The sequence below is a fragment of the Battus philenor genome, unplaced genomic scaffold (assembly GCF_028537555.1).
Source record: "Battus philenor isolate CCGP_79_NKW_IND1 unplaced genomic scaffold, ilBatPhil1.0.hap1 SCAF_8, whole genome shotgun sequence".
NCBI classification, from domain to species: Eukaryota; Metazoa; Arthropoda; class Insecta; order Lepidoptera; family Papilionidae; genus Battus; species Battus philenor.
The window spans coordinates 15,209,405-15,231,967 of NW_027181748.1; the positions used below are offsets into that span (position 1 = coordinate 15,209,405).

The 22,563-nt window shown below is 33.8% G+C and overlaps 1 protein-coding gene across 1 annotated transcript in view; it reads left to right on the plus strand.

Annotated features, from left to right (window-relative positions):
• The first annotated feature begins 1,609 nt into the window (after window positions 1-1,609).
• The window catches only part of LOC137931858 (phospholipase B1, membrane-associated-like), a 39,833-nt gene continuing 18,879 nt past the window's right edge, over window positions 1,610-22,563 (plus strand). The window contains exon 1 of the mRNA XM_068775369.1: window positions 1,610-1,690. Within this exon, the coding sequence (XP_068631470.1) occupies window positions 1,610-1,690 (81 nt within the window). The remainder of the gene's footprint in view (window positions 1,691-22,563) is intronic.

Consider the following 22,563-nt stretch of genomic DNA (forward strand, 5'->3'; position numbering starts at 1 on the left):
CCGAATTTCGAAGTTGCTCTTTTTAATTATGTTATTCAAACATTAATTGGTATTAATTGATATATAATCTATGAATAGTGCAATTTTTAGTTACATATGATTTCGGTATAGGCTAGCTTTCAATAGCATGCTTCTTAAACTATATGTTAATATGCAAAATTCCATTTTATATGCATAACTTTAATTTTACAAGTTTAATAAAAATTTTACAGTTATATCAATTTTTACGCAAATTTTCGTTAGGTGTTTTTTATGAGATAAAAGCATTTTCCATGTTAAGTAACAAAGATTTAAGGTGTACATATGATTGTTCGATCTTTGTACATAATTCAAATGAAAAATATGAATCAAACTCATGCTTCAAAATATAAATTTCAAAATTTTTCTGTAGAGATATATAGACTTTAAGAAATTATATAAATATTTTAAAGTTGAAATCATTTATCGATTTCGTAATATTTGAATTTAAAAGCTTTTAATTAGTTGTCCATTTAAATGACCGTATAATTTATTAATTTAAAACAATAAAAAAACAAAAATAAATGACAATAAATTCCATTAGAATTGTACATTTTAATATGAAATTATTATTAATTCCATCGTCTTTAATATTTTACTTTTTTACTATTCATATTTAGTATTTAATTATAAAAATGTATGGTTGACCTACATAAATAAGTAAATGAACTTAATAAACTACATGAGGCCTTTTCGACATTTATGCTATTATTAAATATTAATTTAGCAATTTTTATTAGAGAGAAACATAGGTTATGTTTTAAAAGAAACTAGTTTTAAGATATTTTTGTTCACAGACTAATCTAATTTCATCATCCGTAAACCGTTCAGAAAATAATTTTGAAATAAATTAATCTTTAATTTATAATTCTGACGTAAATCTCTAACAATCCATTTATAACATTACAGGATATTATAATTTTATCGTCTTTTTTTATAATTGATTACCGCTATTAACGCAACAGGCTATTACACGCCATCATTTCGTCACAATACGATAACTATAATATTGCGTTAAACTTTCTAATTATAATTTTGTACATGATTCCCCATTTTCGTTTCGTGTACGCGTTATGTTATGTAAGGATATTTTTACTTACGTTTATAATAAATTTTATTATCGCAGCCATTAGATGTGCAAGTCGTTGTGAATTGAAAGTTTGTTAATAGTTTAATTATTCTGCACTGGTCCGCGGGGATAAGCCACAGAGGTCGCGCTTTGATATCGTAAGTTGGGCAATGACGCTCGCGAGGCGCACTGGCGCGCATGCGCGGACGGACATTTTGCCGCCAAACGCCGCCCCCGCTGTTTCGTTCAAAAACAACATATCCTCGTCAATTTTAAAAAAAAAATCGTACTTAATATATTTTTTGCTTTAATAATTCTCATAATTTATTTACATTATTAAATCAATTACAATATTTATAAGTTATATCTTAAAAATTATAGTGTGATTGATATTTTTTTTTCTAAATAATTTTATTAATTTAATATTAAAATAATAAAATGAAGTAAAATATAAAGTAACAAATAGTAATTGGTTGGTGAGCAAATCGATGCAGTGCAGTTGTGGTATGTGATGTGGGCAAGATGTGGGTGGCTCTCGGTTTAGTGTTGCTTTTGACGGATGCGTTAGCTTTTAACGCCACTCTACCGTCTTTCGCAGATGTGGTAAGTATATATATGTTAAACATTATTATCTTCAAAACATTAAAACCTCATGTATCAAAGACTAAAACTCTGACATAAACGTTAGGTTATTACAAAATTTAGTTTCTTGAATTTTCATAACCACACCGATTATTTTAATAAATTTAAATCATAAATCTTTGTTAATTAACATATAAATTTATAAAAGACGTGTGTTATAATTAAACAGTTGCATAAATTATAAATACGATTACAATTTCATCTGCAGTCAAAATTAAAATGTAATTAAAAATAAAATTATGCTTAAAATCAAAATCGAAATGTAATACAATAAAGAATAGCTATTTTAATTTCTTTTACGTATCCAATCATAATTATAATAATTTTATTATAATTAAATATAAAAACTTTTTATTTTTAAAGATAAATACCTCAATACTGGAATATAAGTCTATTAGAGAAGGCAATTGTTAATTTATTTATTTATAAATTATGAGATAATTTTTTTTGGTTATTTTTTAAAATATATTTAACTTTATTATAGTTTAGGTAAACACTAAAGTGTCTAAATACGATCTAGGTTAATCTTAAAAGGCGATATAGCTTTTAGGGTTTAAATGCGTTAATTATATTCCAGTGACACGACTTAATAGTGTTCTTTCAATTTTATTTTTGTAAGTGAAAGAGACGGATGATATTTAAAGATTTCACAATCGAATTCGAAGGTAATTCGAAATTTAATAGATGTTTTACTATATTTAATTCACCAAAGACGTCATAATCTCAGTGTCAATGTCTATTCCTGAGTTTCATATAATAATTTATCACGCTAATTTACTTACACTGCACTCATTAAAAATTATGACGCTAAAGTTACTTAGTAAATATCAAAATAAGAATAAGTGAGCACGTCCGTACCGTGCAAACAACAGGCGTAGACTAATATTTTATCTACGTTCTTACCTTGTTATTAGGAATTTAAAGATAAATTGTGTATTATCTGTAGTTAACTTTTTCATGCGAATATACAGAGTGATTAGGGTGAAAACTTTTAAGGCTTTTAAAGTCTAGACGTGGTCTTATGACGGGTCTCTTAAGAAGGCTCAAAGTCCAGAGAGTCAGTGAGCAATGGAGAGGGTTATACTCGGAGTTTTGCTACGACATTAAATCAGAAATGAGGATATCCTCTGAAGAATTGCTCTTCTGAAGTGGCCGGGGGGGGGGGAGGCACACTGCTGGCCGTTGAGACCGGAAGGTTCCCGAGTGGCAACCATGAGGTAGACGCGGCAAGGGTAGATCTTCCACTAGGTAGACCGACATAGTTAAGGTAGAAGTCGCTGGATGCGGGGAGCGCAGGTCTGGTCATGGTGGCGATTTTTGAGGGTGACCTATGCCTGAAAAGAAGAAGAGGGAACGGCTTTAGATTTATAGGTCATTCAGATTTACAATGCAACACTAAAACCTCGCCAATACCTATGTGAAAGTGACACAGTGAAAGAATAAATAATGTGTAAAGAAATTTGTTTTTATTATTAACAAGTTTAGTCCATATAAAACTATGGAGAGCGCTATGCTTGACGATGAACGCCGCCACAAACATGCGTGCCATACGATACGCCGCGTGACTATTGAAACTGTATTATTATTCCCGTAGATGTATTAATATGTTATTTTGTGTCAAGCGTACCGTATGGAACTGCTACAACTAGATATGTAGGTATATATATATATATATATATATATATATATATATATATATATATATTTCTGTTTTTTTTTTCTTTTTTTTTTAATTTTAAATCAATAGATAAACATAAAAATCTTAATAATTAGTTTACTTCAATTCAGTTTTAAATAGTTTACGATATAAGTTAGTAAATAGTTTAAGACGCTTAAACATTACATGCACAAACGTGTGCAAAAAATATATATATTTCGGAAATATTAAACGTAATTGTAAAAACAAATGAAGATTCTCATATTTGTGAAATATATCCTAATGATTATAAAAAAATAATACTTGTAAGGTTATAGATATGTTACACATATACTGAAAAGATAAACTCACATTCGCTGAAAGCTATGGTGAGGGTTAGTTTTTTTCGTTCTACTATCTTAAATCTGCGACAGGAAGTTTAGATTCTAATAATTTTAAGTATATTTTTTATAAGCGTTCTCTTCTGTCTTCACAAGTTCTTTTACTATATCTTCTTTCATTCTTTACGTTCTCTTGTATACTCTTTCATTCAAAATCATTACATACATCGCCTCTATTCCTTCGCCATATTTAGTATTACAATTTTTATTTTTTGGCCTTTGTTTCTGTTATTAATGTTTTCTATTTTAAAATTCTTTATTTATTCTTATAATTAATTTTTGTTTATTTAATTTTATATTTATCTATTACTCTCTTTATTATTTTATAAGAATATTCTAGAAATTTGTAGCGGCGTTCTTTATTTTTTATTATAGAGGCGAGAGGGCTTTGCTAGGGAATTTCTCTATGATATCGATTCCAAAATGAGGAAAACCACAGACGAAATTAAGTAACCAACATAAAAATAACGAATAAAAAATAAACGGTTACATATAACCCGACTACAAGATATATGATCAATTAAAAATTGCTAATTAAATAAATAAATAAAAAGCGAAAATAAAGAAAACAAAATAAAAGAAGCAGTAACAAAACCAAATATTACTAGGACATACTAGGACTACATTACATATACAGATGAAGAAAAAAGGTGATTTGCGAATGAAGATTAAAAAGGAATGAATGAAATGAAATGTGAAGGATGCAAGGAGACAGAAAAAGAAATTGTGAAGAGTGAAATGTGAAAGATTGAAATAAATATATTACTTTAAATCGAAACTGTAACGTTTCAACCCACATAAAGCAGACAATATGAGATGCCCTGAAAAATAGGAGCTATTTTAGAAAAAAGTTACCAACATAATTCAGAGTAGTAGCAAGATAAAAGTGGCAGTGTGCAACCCTCATATCACATATCATATATGATACAGACACTTTATATCGCATTATGTTTCCTTTCTCTTCTCTCATCCTTCAAAATTTCTATTGCTACATCCACTTTCATTCATCACATTTTCTTTTGTTACACGTTGTCTTACACGCATAGCCTCTTAACCTTCATCATATTATTTGATATCATTTAGTTTACGATTTCAAATTATTAAATCGTTTTAATTTTTTTTAATTTTACATATTTTTTCTTAATATACCCGACTTTTTTTAATCTAATATTTATTTTTACCTATAACCTCCTTGATAAAGAACTCTGCTTCCACCCCTATCTGGTCTGGGACATGGTTGTTTTTTGTCTTTACTATTTTTTTCTTTTTTAATTTCATTTTCAGCTATCATCCTTCACAAAGTCTATCATTCTATTCTTTCACAGTTCAATTCGATCGCAATTTTCTCTTCAATTCTGATTGCCATTCGTTCATCGCCTCATCCTTTCTCTCATTTCTTAGATTTGACAAAAAAAATTACGTTTGTTTTTTTTTTTTTACATACTATTAACATTATCACAATATTAATCATGGGATTATTTTATTATTTATGGGTTTCATATGGTTATATGTATATAGCCGTTAGGACCTTAATGTATTGGAGTGGACACCGTGGAGCGGTAGGAGCACGTTCGTCCAAAAGTTGGACAAAGACCTCGTTGGAAGATGTGATGAAGGGCACTTACATAACATGTTATAAAGGAAAAACAGTTAAGTTTCTCTTCGGCTCTTCAGCAGAACTGCCATTAAAAACGTTGGTAGCTTGTAGGGATAATAATGCCGACATTTTGTTGTGATTGACGATTCGAAAATAGAATGTTTTGATTTTGACAGGAGACGCCATTTTGGAAGCGACAATCACTTTTACGGCTACCTTCAAGGTTGTGTGTTCACGTTGTATGTCTCTATTCCTAAACCTATCGTTATAGGGTTTTTCAAAATTCTCACGAAGAATATATAAAGGAGGTTTGGTGTAAAATAGTTTTTATGTTATTCATCGGTTTAGTAAATTGTGACGTAACCAGTTCGACACCCGGATTAAACTTACGCATAATACGCGCAGTCGATCGTACGGCCCAGTTCTCACGTTTCCGGCTCCTTAACCACGTGTCGGCGGTTCGATTCTATTCTCGCGGCAATTATTAACGATTACACAGCTATGCTTTCTCGGATCCGGACGCATTATTCATTTATATAAATGAAAATTTAATAACTCATATCTGTGTTAGGCTTGAGGTTTTAGGCGAATAGTTCTATCTTATTTGTGTGTTACTGTTTACGAAAAGATCCGGAAAACAAGCAATTTTAGCCCAAGTAAGAAAAGGACTAACATTTAGCCACTTCCGCACATGCAGTGGTAGTCGTGCAATAAAGTGCACCGCCAGCCAGCCCGCTGATTAATGCGTATGCGGCAAACAATGCGAATCAAACAACCGCCACCGCCAAATTACTCAACACGTGTTTCACCCCTCCATGGGGCATCTTCAGGAGTTATGTTACACAGATTAGTGCCAAACAGAGAGTGAGCTTTAGCTTTGAGTGAATTTTAGCCCAACCGTAGAGGATTGAGACTTGTAATGATAGGTCGCGGGTTTGATTCTTGAGATACAATAGTATACAATTCACACTTTGTTGCATTAATTGCCACTGCCCAGAAACAAGTTTCCAGAGGATGGGCAGCAGCATCCTCTGCGTACCATAATACCACGTATATCTTTATAGAAATCTTTGGGAAAGGATTATGTTTTCCAGTGGTCGTTTATGGGCGTCTATTCGTGATGTCTATACCTCTCCCAAATATCGCCTCTGATCAGTGCACGCATTCAGCGATTTCTCGCAGCCTTGATTACGTCATCGGTCTAATAAGTGGAGGATTACCCTCCCAATTCAATTCTGGATGCAAATCCAAATTCCTTATGATACTGTTTTAATAAATATTTTTTAATACAAAATATGTTTTGTTATGCAGTGATTATATTAATTTTCGTCTCCCGGCACGTGGTACCCACTCGACAACGTTTCAATCCCAACTGCAGATATTGAACGAGGAAACGTATAGAACGTAATAAACGTATAAACGTAAATTAATTACATATATTTAAATGTTGACAAGCTGACGGAATCATCACGATAATTGGATTTTTGTTATTTATTATATTTATATAAATAGTATGTGTGTGTATTTATGTGTAGATATTTATATATAAATATATATCTACATGTCTACATATCATGGTATATTTATAAATAATTATAGTAAGGTGTTTTTTTCCGACTGGTATTATTACTGTTATTTTTTTTTTGGTTTCGGGGGGGGGGGAAATCTTCCGGACGTTCAAGATGCCCCGCCTCTGGGGTGAGGACAGGGGTATGTGGGATCCCTACCCACTAAAACCCCCCTGGTGATCGTCCTCTGCGCTATACGGGGAACCGCGGTATCTCCCGGTCAGGGATCGCCACGCGGTTTTTTCTCGCGCCGTGCTATTTTAGATAGCCCGTACCGGGGTTTGCGTGTATGGTTCACGCTACCCCTGAAACCCTCGTGATGCTATTGACGTGGTTTCGAACCATCGTTCGCTCTGAAGCTGGTGGGAGTATGCCAACTGACAAACTTACCGTCATAGCTTAGCCAATTGCCAAGTTGGAGTGCCAATGTGCAAGCTATATAACAGGACAGAGAGTCGTTGAGGCCTGAAAGTCCATTTTTTTAACTTTTATAGCTGAAGCATTTGACCTCTGAATCGCCTGATGTTAAGTGATGATGCTTGCTTTAAAGAGACCTATTGACTCTTGTCTTGAAACCTCCTAAGTTATTGGTTGGAAACAATGACGCTGGTTGTTCCTGTTCTTGGCTATTAGTGTTATAGAAGTGTTAGCAAAACGCTTAGTGCAGACGATTGGAGAACACAGTCCGGTAATTGCAGCGTTCGCCCACATGGCGGAGACACGACTTTGTTGAAGTCATCGGAAGAGGTTAGATGAAGGTCACTTCCAACCGGTCCTATAAAAAAATCTATGGAAGGGGGGGGGGGGCATCCAGCTATGTATTCTTACGGCTGAACTGATGATAAAGATGAGTCATGGGTGTAATTCCCTGAATTATGCCTTATTATTCATACTAAATTTACCTCTGAGTGAATATTGTATTGACGGATTTTTAACACTAAACCAGAGTTCCCCAAACTTTTTTGTGTCGTAGACCCCTTGCCATGTTTTTCCTTCTTGGGTAGACCCTCTACTTACCTGATATTGATTACTGTAGTGAAGTTTAGTGTTAAAAACTTAAAGTAAAAACACATGTTATGTTATGAAAATGTATTGCGACCACAAAGCGAATACCAACATCCTACAACTTACACAATTTTATAAACATATATAATAATTTTTTACTTCATAGGTACTTTTATAAATAATGTAAATGTTTTGATATTATAAGATAGTATGATGTAAGTAAATAGGTACTATCAGTGTATGTGTTGAGATCTATCGTGGACTCCCCTTTTCATTTCATGGATCCCTAAATTTTTTTTCGCTGACATAGACCCCTTGCAGGTTGTCACAGACCCCTAGGGGTCGATATAGACCACTTTGGAAATCACTGCACTAAACCATCAATAGCTTTAATTGAGTGAAAACTACGTTCAAATCAAATAACGAACCGTGTAACGGTCGTTAGCATTCGTTATGCAATACACAATCAGTTCCGTTATATTGGTAATTTAATATAACGACGCATTTAAAATTCTAAAATAATGGTTCATAACCGTTAACCTAGTGGGTTATTCATTTATCACATCATTGATCTTACCGGTGGTGTTCATGTCTTCAACGTATATTACATATATGCACATATTCAAAATATTAGAAAGTGATGTGATGATCTGTACATGTCATAATCTGGTGAAGTAATCTATCGAACCATGGCACAGCTCCTGTGGTATCCCTTATGTTTACTTACTGTAAAGAGTTCTATGCTAAGCGATTTCAGACTTTTCAAGTTTATTGCTTAATGCTAACTTGGTAGTATTAACAAATAAAATGAACTGTCTATAACAGATTTTGTGATACAAAATTTTGTGTCACTCCTTTCTCTTATGTTCATTTACACTTTTTTACACCATAGATAATAAATAAAAAAAAGAGAAAAAAACGATTTGTATAGAGGTAGTAGAGGGCGGTCGGTATTGCTCGAGGCGATCTCTACCAGGCAACCTTTGGATGGAGATGAGAGACATGAAGGAGAGGATAGATACATTGCTTTATATATATATATATATATATATATATATATATATATATACATATATATAATACTTATATATACAATGCTGATTTGATAACAGGTTGTCAAATATCTCCCTTCCGCTTTTTTGCTCTTTATTCAATGCTTTATAAAAAGTGTTACAGTGATCGGATTTAGTTCAAATATGCGCCGTTTTGTTCGATAATCTGTTTCCATCTAGACGGCAACTTCATAATACCTCCCTCGTAGAAGCCCCCCTCCTTATTTGCGAAGAACTCGGACAGCCACTTTTCACAAACCTCTTTTGAGTTGAACTTTACACCACCAAGGGCGTTCGCCATGGACAGGAACAGGCGGTAATCACTTGGCGCTATGTCCGGGCTATATGGTGGATGTGATAAAACCTCCCATCCGAGCTCCCGTAGCTTCTGACGAGTCATCAACGAAGTGTGTGGTCTGGCGTTGTCCTGGTGGAACACTACACCCTTCCTGTTGGCCAATTCTGGACGCTTCTGGTCGATCGCCTGCTTCTAGCGGTCCAGTTGTTCGCAGTAGATGGTAGAATTAAGCGTCTGGCCATATGGGAGCAGCTCATAGTGGATGATTCCCTTCCAATCCCACCAAACACACAGCAAAACCTTCTTGGCCGTCAATCCCGGCTTGGCCACTGTTTTCGCTTGATATTGTCGTATGTGATCCATTTTTCGTCGCCAGTCACCATCCGCTTCAAGAATGGGTCGAGTTCGTTCCGTTTCAGCAGCATATCGTAGGCGTTGATTCGGTCCAGAAGGTTTTTTTGCGTCAAATCATGCGGCACCCAAACATCAAGCTTTTTTTTGTATCCAGCCTTCTGCAGATGGTTTAAAATGGTTTGGTGACTAACTCCCATCTCCTGGGCGATGTCACGAGATGCCACATGCCGGTCTAACTCGATGTAGTCCATGATTTGATCGGTATTTGTCGTCACAGGTCTTCCGCCGGCTGGCTTATCCATGGTGTCGTTTTCGCCGGCTCTGAATCGTCGAAACCATTCCTCCGCGGTTCGAAGTGATAGAGTACCATCCCCCAAAACACCATTAATCTCACGGAACGTTTCTCTAGCTTTAACGAAGGAAAACTTTAAAATAGCGCGAATTTCGGCGTTAGTGAACTCCATGTTTACACGTCTATAACTGTTGAACGCAATATCCAAACTAATCATGCATAGCGTCGTTTTGTAGGTTATGTCAAGACCTTTCAAATTATGTATAGCCAGATACGAGCTCTGTAGCGCTTTGTACATAGCCGCGAAATTCAAAAGACAAAAAGGCGGAAGGGAGATATTTGACAACATTTTATTAACGCCGCCAGTGCTGTGACAGCTGTCATTGAGTTTAGTTTGATTTTGACGAACAAACACATGGACGGATGGTAGTTCACTTGTGTCTGCTAATCTTGTACACTAGTGATCTCGGTCTTAAGGATACGTCCTCGCGTATATCACCTCCGACCGACCAAGAATAAACAACATGCGGCCCTAGGGTCCCTTGCGAAACTTTTAACATTTACATGCCGCCCGTAAAGCGAAATTTGAATTTATTTTATCGACTCTCTCCTAACTATATATTGTTATAAAATTTATTATAATAAAATGGTACATACATATGAAACTAAAACATTTTATTTTTTAACGAGTAACTCTCACAGCGACTTGTTCAAACGTGTAATATGAAGTTGATCCGTCTGCGTGTTTTTTTATAATTAATATTGAATATGTATAGGAAAACATTACTTTTCAATTTATTTATTAATATATTTATTGTAAATATAGTTTTGTAGATTATTAATAAGTGTTACATTATGTGCCGCCGCCAAACAATTATTAAATTATATTTGACAGTTGGGTATAAAGGTTGCTTACCCCTGTATTAGACGGTTAAAATAATCGTATTTAATAATTAATTTTTAATTAACTATTTGAAACGTTTAAATAAGATAGATTTATGTAATTTTGTTGCAAGAATCACAGTGACACACACATTAAATTTTCGTGATATTTTTGTATTGAGAAATTTTACATTTTAATAGTTCTATATCCTGTTACATGTAGAAAGACAAATAAATAGAAATGTTGTTTGGCTTACTGTGGCGTTTAGTAAAAGTAGATAGCCGTGAGGAGTGGGTTGCGAAATAATATCGCTGGGCTGTAGAGTGGGCTTTCCTGGTACCAGACAATAACTTCATTAGCCCACTTAGTAAAAACAAAACGAAACAAGCTACTGATATATAATCTGTGGTAACCTTTAAATATATATTATAAAGGTTTATACAGACAAAAGAGTTTGATCGTAAAAAAAAAGCTTTATATATCTTTATACATATATATTAGACTTTTTTATGAAGGCCACTGAAAAAAACAAAAAAAAATGCATTTCATAGATCTTTTCACGTTTCATGGCTTTTTAACGCGTGTTCGCGGTCATATACCTAGTTTGCAATAACGAGAGATTAAAGATATGCTCCCTATATAGGTTAGTTGGTTATAAATATAAGAGCTTATTTATAAATGTCAATGGTTTCAGAAATAATAAATATCGATAATACAGTAAGAAAAAGCGTCTTCTAAATTCCGATTACTACATCTTAAAATAATAATTGAGCAAACTTTTTATTGCTTGAAGTTGTTAGAATGTCGCGTTCCAATAGATTAAATAAATCATTGTAACATATGTATTAAATATTAAATTCTTTATTCAAAATAGGAACTTTCAATAGAACTCCTATTGATTTGTCGATCATATCTCTTATCTTATTATTTTTTCAATCTATTTTGCTTTAGATTCTACTTTGCTTCGCAATATGTTATAGTTGTGGAGAAAAAACAGGAAGAAACTCCACAAATAGAAATAGGTGCTTTACAAAAACTACTTTACAAACAACAAAGCTTCACAGAATTTTTTATTCATAAATGAGGTATATATTCACTCTTTTTCGTCGGACCAAGTCTCTTTCTTTTCAAATAAATCAAAAGGTTTTATATTACCCAAATAAATTAGAACGCGTGTACGTAACCCGGTCAAAGAGAATTTAAACAATAAGAAATTAATGTCAATTACATTACATGCAACATTTACTACGGTCAGTTGATGACCAAAATGCAAGAATCTGGGACTTATTTCTACAATGCATATACTTTTAAATATCATATTACAAACATATATTTATAAAAGTTGGAGCATATATAGATATACTCTATAATTTATTGGTAATTTATTCTCTATATGACAATATCATAAATGTCAAAGTGCAGTGACATTTGGCGTCATTTGTAAAAATTAAGGCGCGTTCACGTTATGACATTACTTTCGTGACCTTTTATATAAAAGAAAAATTAACAATGGTTTTGGTCTGATTATATATTTCAATACGAATTTTTATTTTAAAAAAATGTCATTTTACTGTTTTTATGTTGTATTTGTAATATATTTAACAATTTTGGTTAAACCAGCGTGTCCTGCTCTGCACGAATATTCCGAGAAATTACTATAGAGTCTATCTCTTACTGTGAAATTCGACCCTGATAAACTTGCAGTTTTTTTTTTAATTGGCCTCCGTTATTGGGGACCTCTGCACCCCTATCGCGTTTGGGACAGGGTTGTTTTTTATCTTTACTAATTTTTAACAGTCTTTTCAATTTTCACTCTCAGCTGTCATCCTTCATATAATCTATCGTTCTATTCTTTCATACCACAATTCGATCTGTCTTTCTCTTCCATTCTGATTTTCATTCGTTCATCGCCTTATCCTTTTGACATTTCTTAATTTTGACAAAAAGACTTGCAGGTTGTAATAGCTATGTTGAAATAAGTTCGCGAAAATGGCGGTCCGTGTGACTACATGGTATTGTGTTCAGAGAAAAAGTTTTACGAGGGTTTTTTTTTAATTTTTAATAAGGCAGAAATGTTGTGAATATTTATGACAATAGTTCTAATAATTATAAAATGTTCTATAGTCCATCGCTAAACATAGATCTATATCATAGGTTTACTATAGAACTGGCTGGAATTGACCTACATTATAAATGTATAAATATAAATTTTACTATGTATAATTTTTTAAATAATGTCTGCGATGATACAAAGACACTTAAGTGAGATTTGATTTGATCTTTCTAACCTTAACAAGGGCATTTATCCATTTGAATGTAGGGATGTATAGATACAGATATCTATTATAGTATATATGAACCAAAATAACTTCGGGCTTTCTTTGAGACCCTCGATCTTTTGTCGCGGGTCCGATTCTTGGGATATATAACCTTACATAATTCACACTTTGTGCATTAATTATACAGGACTGCCACTCCTCACAAAGAAGTTTCTAGAGCAGCACAGACAGCAGCGTCCTCTGCGTACTATAATACCACACTGCTACCACCAACCCGACTGCCAAGCTTGGCTGATATCGAATTATTGAAACGACGTTCTGTTTCAAAAACAAATTCGATTTTTAATAATCTTGGACTTCTACAATGGGAAAGGCCTACTCCATCTTCTTCCATATCCTGTCTCTTCTCCTCCATAATACCACAACTGGGATCGCTTGCCAACCCGCTTGACGTGGCGATTATGTTATATCTCCCATAGATATTTTCGTTTTAGCTGATTGGACGATGAAACAGTTAATATTAAAATGTTAATTGATATAATTACCATTTCACAATCAACATTTCAATATGGCGTTAGTGAATGAATATAAAATCTTATTATTGTTGTACTTTCGATAAACCGATGCTGTGTAAGGCAATGAATGTGTTATTTTTCGAAATGTATTGTGAAATGTTTAATTTATTCACGTCCACAGATGTGTTTATTTGTAACAAGAGCGCGAATGAATCATTCTCGATGATTGCAGAATTTTTTTTTATCTGACTTGCTAGCAAAATTAAAAATTTTCAAGTCAAAATCGTGTAAATCGAAAAGCTTGCAGAAAATGCATATGATATTTTTCAATATTTTTAGGTGTACACAGAAATGAAAATAAAATGCATTGACTAGTTTAAATATTTAATATATGTCGGAAACACTATTTTTATTTTATTTATAATAATCTAATTTATGCACTCAATTGTAATTTACGAATATGGAATTAAATCTTTCTGAAACTGTGAAACTTTCACTCAAATACAATTTTCCGTAGATACCTAGAAGAAATACAGACACAGTGTGCGTGTGCACCAAGTCAGCACATAAGCTCGGGATTCCCCGTGAAATGTGTACACAGCACACGTGTTCAATCACAGTAGCATTTAGTAGAGTGCGATAAAAACAAAAGAAACTTATTTGGAAAACCGTGTAAAAACGAAATTGGGGGGAAAGGTGTAAAGTAATTTATCCACTCTGTGGTTGAGCGTTCTTCTTTGCGCTGCCGGGTTCCGTATTTTCTAGAACCTTATGATGTCATCATACATTAAAAAGGTCAGATATTTACCAGAATTAAAAACAAAAACATACTCAAATAACGCTCATATTTAATCTGTTACGTACGTTTACTCCACGCGAGACCGGTTACCGATCTTTTTGTTGTTTTGTTTATCTCAAAGTTGGATTACGAAATGAACGTGAATCGATTTATTTCGTTTCCAGTGATCGACTTTTTGCATATTTACGTCTTTTAATTACATTGTTTACATGTTTTCTTTTTTTATTTATACGTTGAATTAAATATACAATCCAATGAACTGTGGTATTAGTACGTAATATAGTCCACTATAGATTTTTTTTATTTATACAAGATGATGAGTCGTAGATGTAAAAGCTATACATATCTAATATATCATGTTTAAAAAATTTTCACATAAGTACTGTCTCATCACGATATCTCTGGATCCATTAGGTTTATAGATTTGAAATTTGGCATGAATATTTCTATTGTTGAGTAAATATCAGCTAAGAAAGAATTACATGAAATTCTACCCGCAAGGGAGATTGGCTGTTAAGAAACTAATGATTACTTTTAAACTACAGGTCTTACACGAAGATTTTCTAATTGGGTTTGTTTCGGAGAATTCATTCGTGAAAAAAAAATAGACAGCTAGATAACGATATTATTATTTATCTGTATACATACGTCACGGGATCAGATGGGGGACAGCTAGTATGGTACAGAACATTCCCATGGAATAGTCTTCTTCTTTTTCTTTTATTACTTAAATTCTATAATTATTTTATCACAGTACTATATATTATTTCGCTCTTATTTTGTCTTCATTATCTATTTATTTGCAATATTTACGTTTTATTTCTTTCTATAGCATTTTTTACGATTTTTCTGCAGAGGGTGATGAATGACTGTTTGGTGTCTTTTTCGCTTATCAGGGAGGCTATTGACCCCTCCCCGGTTTTAACGCCAGACCGGCACTCGAAGTCGAGTGGTAGCTTAGTTAAATCAGATATGTTCAATTTTATTCGGGACAATAGTACCGAATAATGCAAATATTTGAGTACACGGTATATTGGCGGGCAAACGACCTCGTGTTTAATTGAACAACATATCGAAATCCGTCTACAAATTCAAATAATCAATGAAAGTTTAGTAATTAGAGATTTCACGGGTAAATATTACTAATTGACAAATACTCCGTAACGTACGATGGACTGTTGTGTACATAAATGTAGAAAGCCGTGAAGCGCATTGCGTCAAATTCGGACAATGCAACGTATTAAAGTCAAGGTAGAATGAAATGCATCCACGTGTCGCAAACTTGCTCAATGAGTTGGTCAGCAGCGGAAAGTTACCGTTCTGTCGGTGAGAAATGATCCACACGACCGCTTGGATTTGGTAATCATGAAGCCGTAGTTGCATTACGTCATAATCAGCGCATCGAAAAGGGGAATCCCACGGACAAATAATTCTTTATATACATCGATTTAAATACGGGCAAAGCTCAAATGAGAATACATCTAGTTCACGGACCCTTCCGCTCCGTGAACTCGGTACCGATGAAGCTGTAAAAGCCTTGGGGCTAGCAGCATTACTCGTAACATCTTCAGAAACAATAGTATGAGAATATACACTTCTACTTCGAACTTCGTGATGGTCTCACCAAGACCATCCGACCCTAGGAAGAATCCCGCAAAGTGGATATCATACTATTTCGACAAATGGCTTGTACAATAATCTTCATCTATTTGGTGCAAAAGGCATAGATTAACGTATGTAGAAACATAAAAAAAAACATTTTGTAAAATAACGTAAGGAAACGTTTTGATCCTCAAATAACTAGAAAAGAGAGGTTATCGACAACAGCAAATATAAATCCCCAAGTTCTTTGGACACGTCATGGAACGTTTGGTGGTGCGAGGCACAATAGAAGGCGAGCGATTTCGTGGATGCTCTCCAGCAAGATGGACAGATCTTACTCCTACAAACAGAGAGAGCAGCGTGGGCACCAAGTGGACAAGAGTTCTCGTGAAGTAGAGTTACACTGCGTTTGCTTACTTATTCTCTGTTGATGTAAGTCTGTTGGTCCGAAGGCTTTCATAACTTGAGCTGAGTTCACGAAGCGAAAGGGTCCGTGAACTTAGAAACTTACAAAGTAAAAAATATAGTTGGTAGGGGGCGTACCAGTTGCACTATGACGTTTCGCACGTTACAGAGGACACTATCCGTGTAGAGCTGTGTAATGATGTGTTCCTGATGTGTGAAGGCCTGGAACGGCAGCGTGGACCACAGGCGAGCTGAGGAGGAATCCGAATCTTTTCCCCTTTTCCTTCCATCCTTTTCGCCCACGTTGTTCACGATTAGGGCGCGGCTGCTCACTAAAAACGGGTATTGTGGCGTGGTGAGTAGTGTTTAGTTTTGTTATGTATAATCCGGTGACCTGAAGTGTTGCAAGTGCAATGACATTGCGTTTACGAATCTGGGTCTCTGTGTGCATATGCGCCGTGCGTGCTTGCGTGTTCATGACCTGGGCGACTTCTAGCACTGTCTAAGTAGTTGGTTAAATAATATAGTTATATATTTAAATCGATTATATATCCCGCAAACGTTGTTTTGCAAAAAAAATTAAAGTTTTTAATTAACAAATGTAAGATAAGGGTTGATCGTAGAGGGGTGAAAATTTAGGTTTGTATGTATTTTTGTATGTTGCATCATAATAAAATAAAAACCAAAAAAATTGTCTAAAAAATTAAAAATAAAATTTAGGGGTGGACCACCCTTATTACTTAGGGGTATGGAAAATAGATAGTAGCCGATTCTCAGACATACTGAATACGGATATAAAATTTGGTAAAAATCGGTCAAGCCGTTTCGGAGGAGTTCAAGTTCGAACACCGTGACACGAGAATTTTATATATTAGATATCAGGAAATAATTTTGACAGCTTTGAAGTTTCATGTGTGCTCGATATGGGTTGATGCGTTTATATAATTATTTCGAATGCATTATGATTTACAAAACATACAGATTAATTATATGATGCAAAAATAATTCATTATTAAACCATTTGCAATATATGTTAATTACTTGTTATTATTAATATTGTAAATTATACAAGCTTTTACATTAAATAACTTAAATCTTATACTGAAATGGTCCAACAGTGGGCTTTGAACGGTTTAAATAATGATTATGAAGTATCAAAAGTGTTTGCATTAGGTTGTGTGTATTTCGCAGTCACATTCTATTTTCAAAAAGTAACACGAAAATAATCCTATGTTATGAAAAAGTTACCGGGGTAACTTAGTTTTATTTCGTAAGGAAAAAGGTTTTAGTTTATCGTGGATCAATGCAGCTTACAGCTTGATAATGTTACTTGTTGTTGTTATGTCTGAAGTGGCAGTAGAGTAAATGTGGGGGGGGGGGGGGGACACGAGCAATGTGGGGCACATTGCTCATGCCCCCCACATTTAGTTAAGAATGCGGGAAGTCGCTGGATACGGGCAGCCCAGGACCGATCATCATGGCAATATATGGTGGAGGTCTATGCCTTACAGTGTGCTTCCATCGGCAGAAAAGAAGTAGAATGTTACAAGGTCCTCGTAAGACGATGTAGCGAAATAATTACAGTTGTCAAAATGCTTTCGCTTATTTGTCAATACATCGGTCTACGCATGCGCAAAAACTTAGAACTCGCGGCGTAATTTGTAGGCGGTTGTCAAAACCGCGTCTCACGCCGAAAAATATTAAGAAAATATAAAATGGAAAACGACGTCAACTGACATATGTGTTTTCGTTTTGTGAATTTGTATTAAATCTTTAATGCTGTGATGGAAAATGGAATTAAAGACTATCTTGTATCAATTTTGAATTAATGTTTAATATTTACAAAGGAGTGTAAAGTTTCATATAAAAATTTTTTCATTCGTATGACAAATAATTTATTAAGGCGTTGGTGTGTGTACCTGGAGTTGTAGGCCTTTAAAATAAACTGTCTATCTTTCACCCAAGGGTTTTAATTTTTGTACTCCAGCTCGCTAGGTGTCTCTAACATTGCCTACCTAACCTGTTAAACTCCATCACAACGCTAAATACAGGCCATTTCCAAACGAGTTTATTGAAAATCCGTAGTAGTGGCTTATGGCCAGCCGTGGGCACTCAGCGCCTAAAATGATTGGTACGTAAATCACGAAGGCAGTCGATTAATGGAGTGACGAATCGCATGGGCACACTTGATGAAAATTCGGTGCTAGCTATTTCTAAGAGTTTAACATTTCGATTTGAAGGTTTCCAAGGAGGTCGTATATACGTTTGTTATTTATTATTATTCATTGTAAAATAAAAATTGTGTTCGTAACAAAATTGAAAATAGAAGTGGCTTTTATAAATAAATCAATTCTGTAATATCAATATCTATGATGTATATATTAATTAGGTTATAAAGGCAATATTTTTTAGCTTGTTACAGTAATAAATGTGCAATTTTTTTCCCAAGCAATTGTGTTACATGCTGATAGGTCAACGAATCTTCATGTATATTTATGATAGCATCAGATTTATGCAAATGTATTCACGTAATTGCCCTATGCGTGGACACGTCTTTGAGATAAAAAATCTGATTGTTGTAACTCGTTGTTGTCACATATAAATACATTCAAAAAACTTTTAAGTTAAACGGTTTTTTGATACCCATATTATGGTGGTTGTGGAAAAATATGTACCCAGTCCGCCATATTAGAACGGCGTCCATCTTGAATTTTAAATTTTGACATAATCATCGTGTTTTACTAGTATAGCCCTTTCATTTGATACCCATATTGAGGGGGTTAAGGAAAAATATGTAATCCGCCATTTTGTATCGGCGGCCATCTTAGATTTATAATGTTATTGATTTTATTATATTGTATTGTCATCTAAATTAAATATGTTTACCAAATTTCAGATCAATCTGACAACGGGAAGGTGCTTAAATTTCTATTTCTAATTTTGACCCAAATAAATAAACAAATAAATTCCGTACGGGTCGAACTAATTAAAACCGTTTAAAAAAGGGCACAGTTCGGGGCTTGGAAAAATAGTACTGGGGAGTGTACTGGGGTGTACAGTTATTTGACTAACTTAAAACCTGTGTCGTAAAATGCTTTGAGGAAAATCAATGTAACTTGGCAATCTGCTGTGCTATATCGGTTACTTTCTTATTCGATCTTGTAGAGAAATCATAGGAGCGACTGTGAGAGTCATCACTGGTAACACATTGGTTGTAGACTTTCGTCTTAAGGCATTGTGGGATGTTGGATGAGAAAATGGTTCGGAGATTTCTGAACGCTGCCAAACCGAGTTGGTTTCGTCAGTTGACTTTTTTACTGAAGTTGGACTTAGTTTTGCTTTTTGCCACAAGTATACGACAGAGTTAACAACTTCAAATTCCAACCTGCAACTAATATTGTGATGGGCACGACATGGGCACGGCATGAGCACGGCTACGGCACGATATGGGTTGGGTATGGGCACGGTATGGGCACGGCATGCTCACGACAAGGACACAACATGGGCGTTGCAAATAGTTTTCGTTTTATTCATACTCATTATAATGTCACTGCTACATTCTATATTATCATTACGTTATTTAATTTTTCTGAAACAAAATTATTTTACATACATTAATTGACAGCTAATTTGTTATATATTTATCCTCTCAAATCTTTTACACCAATCATTAGAAAGAAGGACATCTAAAATGTGATATAAAACTACTGAAGACATATCTATATACCGTGCTGTATTTTTAATTGCAATATGAGATATAATAGATCAATTTAATAGTAGAAAAATATGTACAGAATCCAGAAAAGACCTACAGACTTGATTCGGAGCCAAAATCGCAAAACTCACTTGCAACAGTTATCTTGTACTTGTATAATATTCTTTATTTATATAGTCTGATATATAATAAACTTCTTTCAAATCGCTTATGAACATAAAATGTCAGTATTGTGAGTCTTACAGGAAGCTAGCAAAGGTTCTGGAGGCAGCTCTGCTGAGAAGAGTCGGAGAGAAACTAAACAGTTGCATTACAAATATAGTTTTATGGAGTCCGCGAAAATAATTAGCTTCCCGAGTGAGCATCAATAACATTAAATTTCACGCATTAACATCAGTATAGTATTCTTGGATAGAATAATATAGTTTTAAAATCTTTTTAGTGACAGGTCTGAAAAAGATTGTGTAATTTTATTGTACATACGTATATATTGTACCATAAATGATTTATTTAATTTTGTGAAGACATAGTAACATACAGGCAAGTAATAGTTACATATAAACCTACAGAATGTTGCCAGAGTATGCGCGTGCAGGAAGCCGCCGAAGTAGGAGACGGCATTTTTTCACCGCGCCAAAGTCCCTACGCGTCTCGTCGGTTGCGTCATCGATACCCGCTAATTATCACAGAATACATTGATCTCGTAATTATTAAACTAGTATACGTATGTACGGACGTGACCTGTGTAATATATAAAACAAGATCGGATTCTTGGGAAAAAAATAACTGGATGGGTTTTTTTATTTTTAAAAATTTTAGACGTTCTTAATTTGATTTTAATAAAACGAACACATTTCGATGATTAGATATTTAATATAGAAAAGTTAAAAGATAATCATAAGAAATAATCTACCGTATTGTAGAGGGCGTAGCGATTCGCATATTTCCGAACGCACGCCACGAAAATGTCATAAAAAGGGCTTGCTTCGTCATGGCTAGGGCTTACAATACCGAACTAAAATCTGAACACCTGTATTCGATATTCGAAATATCGGGATATCGATATTAAAACCGGTATTATTAATAAAAAAATACCGTTATATTTTTACTTACCTCAGTTTTTATATTGACTTGTTAACAAATAAAATATGAAATCCAATAAATATTGTTCTGCAATAAGTAGATATTATTTATTTTATTACATAGAGAGTAGGAGTAGATAGATACAAAAAATATGCAAGTAAAAAAAGTACATATTAAATTCTATGTACATTTTACATATAATAGACTCGTACGGCATTATACTCGTATAATTAAAGAAGCTAAAAATGTAATTAAATTGAAAGTATTTAAGAAATAATAATAATAACTTACGTTTTGTATATTAAAGTATGCTCTTAAAACATAAACAACTACTTGTTTCGGTTCTCGGTAAGTGTAATATATAATAAAATATAAATGTGCCTGATGTAGATTTTAATATAATTAAATTGTTTGTATATCTTTAAAAAAATTCTTATAATTAAATAACATTATTTTAAATCAGATTTATATTGTGCATAAATTCTATTTTCATCAACTAATTTAACACCAAAATACCGGTATTTTTACATAAATACGGGTTTTTAATAACGGACAAAAATAGTCCGGGATTTCGGTATTCGGGATTCCGGAATCTCGGTATTGTAAGCTCTAGACATGGCGTTTAAATAAATAGATACATTTGTGACCCCGACGTGATTTTTGACATTTTTATGACATTTTCGTGGTGTGCGTTCGGAAATATGCGAATCACTACATAAGTAACTACTTTTATATTATTAAAAACAATAATTAATAATGAAAATTAAATTATGGCTAAATAAATATAATTGTATATGTATATATAAGCATGTATGTATATGTATAATGTAACATAATTACAAACACTTTAAATCATTTATCAAGTTGTACTAAAAGTAAATGTTTAGCTTGACAACTTATTACACTTAGATGACTAGAGTCGTATGTTACATATGACTTTGTTCTATGTGGTCAGAAGTTCCGTCTTTATATCGAGGATCATAATTATCATTTTCCATCACATAGTTAAAAATTTGAGTAAGATGGATGCTCTTCGACCTTGAACGGAAGACACGGAGATTGTATTAGTTTCAAAATGGCTATTTCATCAATACAGTTTTGTGGTTGAAGTTTCCCGTTTAGTTTTGTCCTTATGATTTATACGGACCTATTCTTTATTCAATAATGTATATCGCCGCTTCAACGTTTTTATCTTAACATTAGAGATGTCCTGTAAAGATGTCTAAAATATGTACGAGTTGATTGTGTTGTTAACTTATTTTAACATGGTGATATAAATGGTGATTTAAGTTTGAGTAGCGGCGACCCAACGGTAGAGGAATGTGACTTGCAATCACTGATCCCGGGCTG